Raw genomic sequence first — 11,163 nt, 5'->3', positions numbered from 1 at the left:
TAATTGATAAAACATGTTCTTAAGCTCTTATATGTCTCTTTTTGTGCTTTTAAGTTCATTTCCTAAAATTTCTTCCTCATGGTGGTCCTTAAAACTACCATGCACACTAGAATGATACATCTGGGAATGATAACTATTTTTTTATCAAGAAAATTATTTTCGCAAAGTTTTCAAAAGATTTTCACAAAAATGAGTGATAAGGGCAAGAGTTTAAAGACGTTTTTAACATAAAAGATACTGGAAGTGCACCAAATGAGCTCCAAGGAAAGAGAGGTGGGTCACCAATGCACTCACTTAAATATCAAGTCTTTTGTAGCTAGAACTTTCCTAGACATACACTTTCACAATTTTTTGTGAAAAACTTGAAAGTAAAAAAGAAAATCTCAATATTGTGTGCACGTGATTTTTCCAAAATCCTAATTTTCCTCAATACTTTAAAGTAAAAAAAAAATCTCAATACTTTAGGTTAATAGTCAGAATCCTGATTTTCCTTTGAGAATATGTACTAAAGAGAAACACTTAAAACTAGAAATGAGTTCCTAAGGTAGAAGTTCAAATGACATTTATTAGCCCTTTGAAACACTTCCACAAGTCTAAGCGCTTTTATTACAATGTTTTAACTTGGTAGATGAGATTGTACCAAATAAATATTCCCAAGACATCCAATAAATGAAAGAAAACTTAAAAACTAGAAAATTAAAACAAAGTTCCATGACAAAACAAGTTACAACATGAAGGCACAATTTACTATTAGTGACAAGTTGAAGTTTTTGTGATGGAATTTCCCATCACTAATCTGTTTTAATGCTTTGTTTTATTCTCTTTATGTGTTTTCGATCCAACTCTTAATTGTGCTTTCCTATCAAATTTTTTCACTCTTCGATAGTTCATTTTTTGCCTCTTAAAGTCATAACAAAAGTAGCTTCAACTATTCTTCTCCAACACTTAAAACATTACTTTAAGAGGAGGTGAGTTCTCAAGAAAAACAGTTAAACACTTAGACTTCAATTTAAGAGTAAGAAATTAACACCAAGAAAAGCTCAATTAGTAATGGACAACTTTCAAATGAAAGAATATAGATGACAAAACTCAAAGAATTCAAGAAAAAGACAAACAAAAATTAAGGCAAGTTTAGAAAGAAGACACTAAAAGAGGAACCTAGTGAATAATCACAGAATATGTGTACTTAAAACAAAAATTATGAAACAAGTTGAAGCAAGAGCATTTAAACAATACAAATGCATTTTCAATTAGAACTGAAAAGAAAAATCCAGTCAAATATGTTTCACATACAATTCAAGTCATGTAATCAACTAGAAAAGAAAGCTAATTCATCTAAGAGTGTAGAATGTACTTTGAGTTGTTCAATTCTTTTAGTTTTTCTATGAGTATGGTTCAACCTATGTTCTTTTTCTTTGTTCTCATATTTTTCTTTCTATTTTCATATTATGAAGCAATGCATTCATTTTTCTCCACTCAACTTTGCAAACAAGTAACAACTTAGGCTCAATTTCAACTCTAAATGGACTAGCAAGTGTATAGCATGTTCAACACAAGTGATTCAACTTAAAAACTCAAGGAATGAGACTAATAACCTTGCAGTCTGCACTTGCATTTATGAGACAAAATTTTAGAACTTTTCTTTTAAACTACAAGAAAAAAAATCAAATCAAGAATAAAACAAAGCACACGATTTGCTTTTCATGTTGTAGACATAGGAAAATTGTGCAAAATTTTAGTACAACTTCTAAGATAATTTTGAATAAGTAAATGAACTAAACAATCTAAGCAACTTGAAATGATTTAGAAAATTAAATTTATGTAAAGCATTGAAAAAGAAATCAAATTATGACCAAAGTAACTAGCAAAACAGGTCATAGAGTAACCAAGACACATGCAATTGATTCAAGAAAATTGGAAACATATAAGGAAAGTAAACTAACTTAAGCACAAAGGAATTATGAACAAGACAATAAAGAAAGAAAGGAAGGAAGACTTATCTCTTGAAGACCTCCAACCTAGCTTTGGTGCCAACTAATGAAAAATCACCCTGATCCCTAAACAGCGAAAATAAAATTATTAAAAGTTTCTATGTTCTTTGAGGAATTTAGATTTTCCTATCTTAAGGAAGGTTCCTTAAAGCAAATAAATAGAAAATTACTCTCATTTAAGACCTTAAGAGAACAAAAGGACAAACATTTAGCAAATCAAGTCTTATTCAATCAAAATGTGAGTTTTACAATTGGCAAGGCACTTTATATATAGATGCCTAGCTCCCTTGCACTCTTTGCTACAAAACATGTGGGACAAAATGCAAAACCAAGCTAAAAAAATAAGAATACTCGGAGCACCCATGCTTTCCATGCAACTAGCATGGCTCTATTTTCCATGAAGTAGGACTCTTAAGTGCTCTCCTTTGTGTGCAGCTAGTTCTTGACCTATTTTGACTAAGTTTGGACTTCTATAAGTGATGAGACCTAGGAGAGAGGCTGCCTACTGATCAAGCTCAACCCATGACCTCAGCACTCATCATACCTCAGAGGATTACTAGGAGTAGAGCATACACTTTGGATGCTGAGCATCAGTTGGTTTCCCTATTTGTAATTTCAGTAGAGCAGGTGTCGTTTAGTACAAATGGGGGGATGTCCCTAGTTTTTAGCTCATGAAGCCTTGTAAGGGAGGAATCTTAACCTAACTTCTAGAACTCTAGGATGATGGTGCGACATTGACCTTAGTCAATGACCTAGGCCACACCACATTTCCCTTTCCCTTCCTACCATCACTACTTGTTCTCCAAGGCTCCTCCTTTTATAAATAGGAGGCTTCCTTCATTGTATTTCCAAGTTGAATTGAATAGAAGAAAAGTTACTCTACACAATTTGTGTGATGATTAGTGAGGCTTGTTCCTCTTAGTCTTTAGTCTTATCTTGTGAGTTTTTTAGATCTCTCAAGCGGCGGCTTTCCAACACTTATCTTGGAGTAAATTCATCCTCCAAGTGGCGTGCTCACTTTCTCAACTCCATTTTCATAAGCTTCCTTATTTCTTCATCTTTGCATTTCATTTGTCATTCCATTCTATTCATAAATATGTTCTTGTTTGGTTTCTTTATGTCTATTCGAATATTATCATTTACTCTTGCTTTCCATGCTTAAATTTCGCACCTATTATTGTCATCATTGTCACCTTATAATTGTCTTTTCCTTTTGCCTTTGAGAAATAAACCTTCACATCTACTTAACTACTTGGTTAAGTTAATGTCCAGTAGGAATTTTCCTTAAGTTTTCACTCATAATTGCCTAAAAAATCTCAATCCTAAAACTAAAGTGTCACCTAAATGAAAACTCTTAAAATCAACTCACATCAATAAGTCCCTAATGAGGACCCAATTAGAATCCAATTAAGGCCCAAGTGTGCCTCTACAAAATATAGGAAAATAAATACCTATATAGAGAAAATATATTACTATACAATTTTTACAAGGCTAAGAAGAATGAAGAAAATCCTATTATTAATAATCTTCAATTTTTTTTTGTTTTTGGTCGGCAATAATCTTCAATTGTAGAGTCATCCTTCATGAGACATCATCTTCTCCTTTCCTCCTAGCCAAAGGTGTAGAGGGTGAATGGTTTCCATCAAGTTCCTACATCTAGAGTCTTTTGAATCATGTCAATGACTTAAGAGAAAACCTATAAAAACTACTTGAAATATTTGAGTTCATTAATACGGTAGATTACAATGCAACTTTTAAGTAGTACGGTAACAAATCGTAAAATGTATGAAAGCATTAACTTGATTAACATCCAAATGGTTGGTATATAAACCCTAATAATGATGATAAGAAACGAAGGGCATTAAGTATTGGAAAGGATGTGAGAGTCATCCTAATGTCATGATTTTGAAATTTATCGAATTCAACTGAGAGGAAATTCATGTTGCACTTGCTAGAATGATAATTTTTTAACTTCCTTTTGAATTTGTTAAAAATGAATGATTTAAAAAAAAATTATATATTTAAACATTGGTTTAAATTTATTTTATGTTGATGATTATTTTATGGTTATAACTTGTAAGTTTGAATAAATTGTATTATAGATTGTGTTATATATTTCCTGTCTTTAATTACTTTGGACAAATTTGTTATAATTTTGCTGATTAACTTTGTTGAAACTTCGAATTAAATTTTATAATATTTTTTATTAAATTAATACTTGAAAATTATAATTTTTAATAAAAAAATTAAAAATCTTAATACAATTAACTCAACTCAATTCATCTAGCTCCAAAGTGACTTGGGTTGGAGTCGGTTTAAAATATAAGAAAAATGCAGAATCTTAACTTAAGTTAACCCTATAATTTAATGAGTAATGATGCATTTTTGAAGATCCTGCCTAACTCAACCGGTTAATGTCTCTAACGGAAATCACCCATTCTCATTTTCAACATTAATAATTCAGAGCTTTTGTAAGAAAAAATTCTGCATCAGACCTTAAAACCTAATATAAATGTTAATTAATTTTAATATATTACCTGAATTAAACAATTAATATATATTTATTTGGGTATTCCCTTACAAATGTAAAATTTAATTGTTGTAGAAACATAATTTATTACTATTAATCATCCATTAATGTTTCTGTAATTTTCAGAGGAGTTTTTACTTGATACCCTAATCTCTGAAGTGTGTAGATTCAACCTCGATTGTAGTAATAGTGAAACAGAAAGAAGGCAGAGATGTGGTACAGCAGTTGTAGAACTGAATTGTAAATGGCGGCGAATTCTAGGTTGTCCACCATGTTCTTTTATCTCTGTCTGTAAAATCTTAATATAAAATTTTGTTTTTCAAAGCAAACCAAAAATAAAAAAGATTAAAATCCTGTTACTGCTAAAAAATTATTGACCAACACTTATGGGGGAGCTTGTAAACCCACGGTTGCTATTGTTATTGGTCAGCTCAAAATGAAACGTTCCAATTCAGCCTCTTTCATCATTAACTTTACCAAATTACGCTGATGCAATAAAACTTTATTTCACTCTTTATGGATTAATGTTGTAGTGTAACATCATGAAAAATAGGAAAAAGATACTACGGATTAGTCAAAACAATTTGACTGACTAATTCCTAATAGCCCTGAGTATCTTGCACTCACATGACAGCATCACAGTGTTCGAGATTTATTTATAATAATATAATAATATAAACATTTGTCACAATTATTGATATGTTTTTTCCACTTTAGATTCTTTTAAGAGCCAAATTAAATCACAATAAATTGGCATAAAAAAGAATTTTTGAAACAAAAGGGAAGAAAATATCCAGTGGGATTTTATATCGAATTTATTTATCGAGAAAGGAAAATAATAAAATGGTGCTATATTTTTCCGATTTCGGCTGATTGATCCTATAAAAGTGGGATTTGGGTTTTTGGGTCTTCTAAGGAACAGAAAATATTGTTTGTTTCTTAGTAGTTAGCTATAACCCATTCAACGCTACTAACACTTGGTGACTCTCTTCTGAAAACGCCACGCCACACATTTGAAAAGAGCCACCCAGAAGCAGAATCTGCATCTTTTTCCCATTTCTTCTTCTCCTCCCTTTTGAATCAATAGATTTTTCCTTTTCGAAGGATACCAAAAAGAAGTTTCAACGAAAGTCTCCTCCAGCCACTGTAGTAATTACTCAAAGAAACCTCTGAGAATCAGCTTGCTTTTAAAGCCCCATAGGAATTCAGAGCACATACTCACACGAGAGATGTTGCTATGTTTTGCTTTTTCACCCTCACCCTCACTCCATACCTTTAAACTTTTTCCTCTTTATTCCCATCTTTCTCTTCCGATTTCATTCTGCACTCACTCTAACACTCACCACTTCACATTTTAATTAATACCCTCTTTCCATTTTCACCTCCTTTTAATGCCTTTTTTGCCAGATTTCTCTCACACACAACACTACCTTTCCTCAATCTTCGCGTTCACACATCCCCCTATTTCTTCACACGAAACCAACACACTTTCTTCTCACACCAAACACTCATGGAACAACAACAGCAACAAAACAGCATCCTATGCAAATACACTGTACACAAATGTTTCATGAAAAAACACACAAAACCAAAAACTACTTCGCGTTTGCCCAAAGTTATTTCCATATCCGTAACCGATCCATTCGCCACGGATTCATCCAGCGACGATGAAAAACCCCCACGCCGAAGAGTGAAGCGCTACGTCAACAGAATCGAACTTCCACTCGCGTGCAAAGCAGTCGCTTCTAAGAAGAGACACGCCGGAGAAAGCACTGCTATTCGGGCGCCGGAGCCGGGGAGAGTGGATAATTCCGGGAACGAGAAGAAGTTCCGCGGCGTGCGGCAGCGGCCATGGGGGAAATGGGCGGCGGAGATAAGAGATCCCGCGAAGCGCATGAGGATCTGGCTCGGAACTTTCGACACCGCTGAGGAAGCTGCATTGGTTTACGACAATGCTGCGATTACACTTCGCGGCCCTGACGCATTAACGAACTTCGCGACGAACCAGGAGAAGGAAGCAACAGAAAAAGAAGACCCCACCGGAAAACGGGAAATGAACGTGGTGGTGAAGCCGGAGACCGAAGTCTCCGATTACGACTCAAGCGAGGAGTGCTGTCACAACCTCCCCTCGCCCACGTCGGTTCTCCGCTTCAACGACCCGGAGAAACCGGCACAGCCGTTTGCTGGTCGAAGTGGAGCGGTGGAAGAGTTCGAAGGCGAGATGATATCGTTTCACGAAAATAGGGAATTTTTGTTACAGGACATGCTGTGGGATGACGTGTTTAACTTTCCCGTTATCTTTGACGAGCCTGTTTCGCACTTGTTTGACGAAACGACGCGGTTTTCTGTTAATGACGGTTTCGTTGCTATTACAGATTCTGAAGAAAAATACTCGCCGTCAAAGTCTTTGTGCCAAGTAGACGATTATTTTCAAGACATTTTGTTAGGGTCAGATCCTCTGGTGGCTCTGTGAGTCTCAAAGACAAAAGGAAAATATATTTTTTTCCGGTGGCAAAAGCAAAATAAAAGTTATTTTTAACTATTTTGTTTAAATATTAGTTTGTTTGTCTTTTAGGTAACTGCATGTTATTATATATTGGTCGAGAAATTCCGGTAGCGAAAAAGGACGGGGTTGAACGAAATTTTGTTTAGATTCTATTTGTGTTTCCTTTGGCTAATAATGAAGGTTGTTGAGTGTAATGTATATTGTCTAGTATCAATCAATCCAAGTGTATGAAGTTCTTGCTAGCTCTCTGGTTTAGTTTGATTCTGGTTGCTTTGCTTTTCGCACTTTTTTATTCAAAATTTTGACACGTAATAGGAAAACGATAAAGGTACCCTCTTGTGTAGGGACAACGCAATGTGAACAACGGTGAAATGACCCTTGCAGGCGGTGATTGCGGTCGTAACTAGTGACCGATTGATCCGTCGTGCAATTGTGGTTAGGTGATTTCGACACACATTGCAAGTTTTTGTGTGACAGATTTCTAAAATCTGTTTCTATTGTTTCGTACTAATGTTCCTCAGCTAAAGCCAATAAGTTCGTTACTTGCTTATCAATAAAGAAATATGTTTTATTAACACTCTTTACCACTAATGAGGATGTGACACTGAACATAGCACACGCAAAATTGGTTACTCATGTGTTTGTAATTGGTTACTTATGTGACATTTATGGTCACCCACTCTTCATGAAAAAAAATCAACTTTTTTTATAAGAATCATATATTATTGTACTTACCGGTACTCGGTTCTTGGTAGTACTTTTGTGAATGCTTGGTTCTTGGACAGAGTGGAAGGACAGTTCGGTTGTTGGGCCTGGACGAGACTCACGCAAATGACCCTCTTCTAGGGATGGGCCCAAATCGCAGTAGGGTCGTTACGCGAAGCAATTTTATATGTTCATACTTGTAGATATATTTGGGGTGGTGAATATAATATTTGTCATTACTATGTATATTTATTGTTATTACGCGACAATATTTTTTGTTGCATGTTTGTTGCACGTGGCTAGTTACTATTAACCCTAAAGAAGATAGGGAGATGCATTAGTAACAGAAAGTGGGCCTGCGGATAGCACATGAAGATCATTGGTGCCCGTGACAGGTGGTTTTTTTGTTAGATGTAAAAGTTTAATATGATTATTTTCAGTCAAGATTTGTTTATCTCCAGGGAGAGTTGTTGCATATTGCATGTGCGGTGATAAAAGGAGAGTAAGTCTCTAGGTAAAGGTACAATGTTTTTTTACACACTTTTCTAAACGGTTGCTTTTGGTGAGCCCTAACTGACTTGATCGTTGGAGTGTAATCAACAAGTAGGGTGCCTTTTGCCTAAACGGAGCCTTATTCTAGCGCGACAGGGAGACGTAGGTTTGGTTCCACGAGAGGTAGATCCAAGGGAAGACAGTCAACACTGAGGTCAACCGACAAAACCGTCAACCGACAAGAACATTTGGCGCCCACCGTGGGGCCCGCTAAAACTTGATCCCATCCACATTCTGGTTCAAGTTTGCAGACAGAGATGAGGAATACGAGGTAAGTGCCATTGGGACAAGAAGGAGGTGAGGCTCCCACATTGCAGCAGTTTATGGAGACCATCAGAAGTCAACAAGAGGCCAACGAGCAATCCAAACAAGAGCAAGAGAGATTACGAGAAGAGTTACGCAAAACCAAAGAGGATTTGCATAGAGATCGAGAGTGAGATCGACGTATCCCGGGAGAACGAGAGTAGTACCCACGCACTATGTGGCACCCAAGATTACTTTCACAGGAGTAGAAGACCCTAAAAGTCATCTCACTGCGTTTAATGCCTAGATGATCATCTCGAGTGGGTTAGATGCAGTACAGTGCAAGATGTTCTTGGGCACTTTCACGAGTACGACAATACAGTGGTTCAGTGGACTCCCGGATGACCATATTACCTCTTTTGCACAGTTTGCCAAACTGTTTCGAGAGCAGTTTTATGCCAAGCGAGTTACACCCTCAGTCTTATATGACCTCTTCAATGTGCGCCAAAGGAAAGGGGAGACGCTGAAGGATTACCTGAATCGATTTTGGGCTCTCACTGTGAAACTCCGAACTCATGATGAGAACGTCATGGTATTCGCTTTCGAGCAAAGGGTCGCTCTAGGACCGTTTTGCGATTCCCTTATCAGAAACCCAATAGAGACTTTCTCTTAAATTAGACGAAGAGCGCTCGCCCACATTAATGCTGAAGAAGCGGTGGTGGCTAGAAACAACGGTTTGCACTCTCGGTTGGCTAAGCCGAAGAAGGTAAGCAAAGCTTCCCGGCCTATGAGGGTTAATGAGACCTCGGCTAGGAAGAAGGCAATAGCTAGACATCACCCTTACAGGAAGGGAGAATTCAAGGCAAGAGGCAAAGAGGATGAATTTTGTTCCAAGTTCCACATATCATACAAGGAACTGATAAGCATACCGACAGTGGCCAAAAAGTTGAGGTTCCCCCAAAAGGCTGACAAAAATTTGGGTGGAAGAAAAGATATTTGGTGCAAATTCCACAAGGGATTCAGGCATGATATTGAGCGGTGCATGGCTTTAGGCTACCAGTTGGCCAAGCTTTTGAAGGACGGTTTCTTAAAGGAATATCTCGAAGTCGACCAAGGAGAACCACAGAAGGAAGTTGTCCTAAAGGACCAGGCACACGAGGTCCCTGTGCACGTCGAGTTAAATATGATCTTTGATGGGTTTTCTGGAGGAGGCAACACGACTACCAAACGCAAAAGGTACACAAGGGCGGTAATGTCGTTAGAAGCAATAGATCACGATGACACAACAGAACTAGATCTCAACTTCATGAAGGCAGACTTGGTAGGTGTAGTCCCTCACGACAACGACCCGGTAGTGATATTCTTTGTTATGATAGGGAGAAAGGTGCATCGGGTTCTCATTGACCAAGGGAGCTCGGCTAATGTACTATTCTGGTCCATGTTTTTAAAGTTTTCCATTCACAGTTTCTTGCTTTTATCTTTTCTGTCGATTCTCTTCATCTCTTTTACAGTTTGTTTTCTCCAGTTTTTTTTTTATAGATTTTTTGTTTTCAGTTTGTTATGTTTTTTGCAACTGATGCAATTGTTTAGGGTTTTCTGTTCACAATTTTTTGTTTTTATCTTTTCTGTCGATTCTATTCATGTCTTTTACAGTTTGTTTTTCGCTTTCTAATGTTCATTTTTTATTCATCTAATTTCATCCAACTTTAATCTCATTTTTTATGTCTCTACAGTTTTTTTCCTTCCCTATTCAGTGTGCCTTGCATTTATCTGTTTTTTCCAATTTTTATTTACTCATTAACGGTTTGTTTTTGGATTTCTCATGTTCCCTTTTTCTTCATCTAATATGACCATTTGATCCAACTTTCATCCCAGTTTTTAAGTTTTTTGCAACTTTTTTCCTTCTTTGTTTAGTGCTTCTTGCATCTATCTTTACTGTCCATTTTTTATTTTTGCATTTAGGGTTTGTTTTTGGATTTCTCATGTTCCTTTTTTCTTCATCTAATTTCACCATTTCATCCAACTTTCATCTCATTTTTAAAGTGCTATGTAGTTTTTTTTCCTTCTTTGTTCAGTGTGTCTTGCATTTATCTTTTCTATCCATTTTTTATTTACTCATTCACAGTTTATTTTTGGATTTCTCGTGTTCCTTTTTTCTTCATCTAATTTGACCATTTGCTCCAACTTTCATCTCAGCTTTTATTTTTTCTACAACTTTTTTATCTTTTTTTTCACAGTTTCTTGCATTTTTCAACTCTGTCGATTTTTTCCATCCTTTTTTATCCTTTTTTTTTTCAACTCTCATTTGGGGTTTGTTTTACGCTTCCTGAGGTTCCTTTTTCTTCAACTAATTTGGAGTTCTTATCCAACTTTCGAAGTGTATTATTTTGTAAATATGTTTATGGTTCCATCATTAATTATGTGTAATAATGATTTATTGCTCATCAGTTCCAATTTTGTCATAATTCCTTATGTATGCATTACATTCGTTAAATGTAATTTTGATTTAATTAATTTAATTTAATTTAATCTGCTTCAGGTCATATCACTCCATTTTTTCGGAGTTGGGCCTTTGGCCTTATAATTTGACTCCATTTTAATGAGTTGGGCCTTCTAATATCAATCCATTATCTGGA

At 35.9% G+C, this 11,163-nt stretch overlaps 1 protein-coding gene across 1 annotated transcript; it reads left to right on the top strand.

The window, feature by feature from the left end:
• Nucleotides 1–5,408: 5,408 nt before the first annotated feature.
• On the top strand, nucleotides 5,409–7,269 carry LOC137826773 (ethylene-responsive transcription factor CRF3). Its single transcript, XM_068632910.2, has one exon. It carries the CDS (start codon nucleotides 6,032–6,034, stop codon nucleotides 6,992–6,994), a length of 963 nt encoding a protein of 320 aa, XP_068489011.2. The 5' UTR covers nucleotides 5,409–6,031; the 3' UTR covers nucleotides 6,995–7,269.
• Nucleotides 7,270–11,163: the final 3,894 nt, after the last annotated feature.

The sequence above is a fragment of the Phaseolus vulgaris genome, chromosome 8, assembly GCF_051622355.1.
Source record: "Phaseolus vulgaris cultivar YP4 chromosome 8, ASM5162235v1, whole genome shotgun sequence".
NCBI lineage: Eukaryota > Viridiplantae > Streptophyta > Magnoliopsida > Fabales > Fabaceae > Phaseolus > Phaseolus vulgaris.
This window is presented reverse-complemented; position numbering and strand designations above follow the sequence as displayed.

Excerpts from the sequence above, each read along its gene's own strand:
- LOC137826773 (XM_068632910.2), top strand. The coding sequence starts at position 6,032 with ATGGAACAACAACAGCAACAAAACAGCATCCTATGCAAATACACTGTA.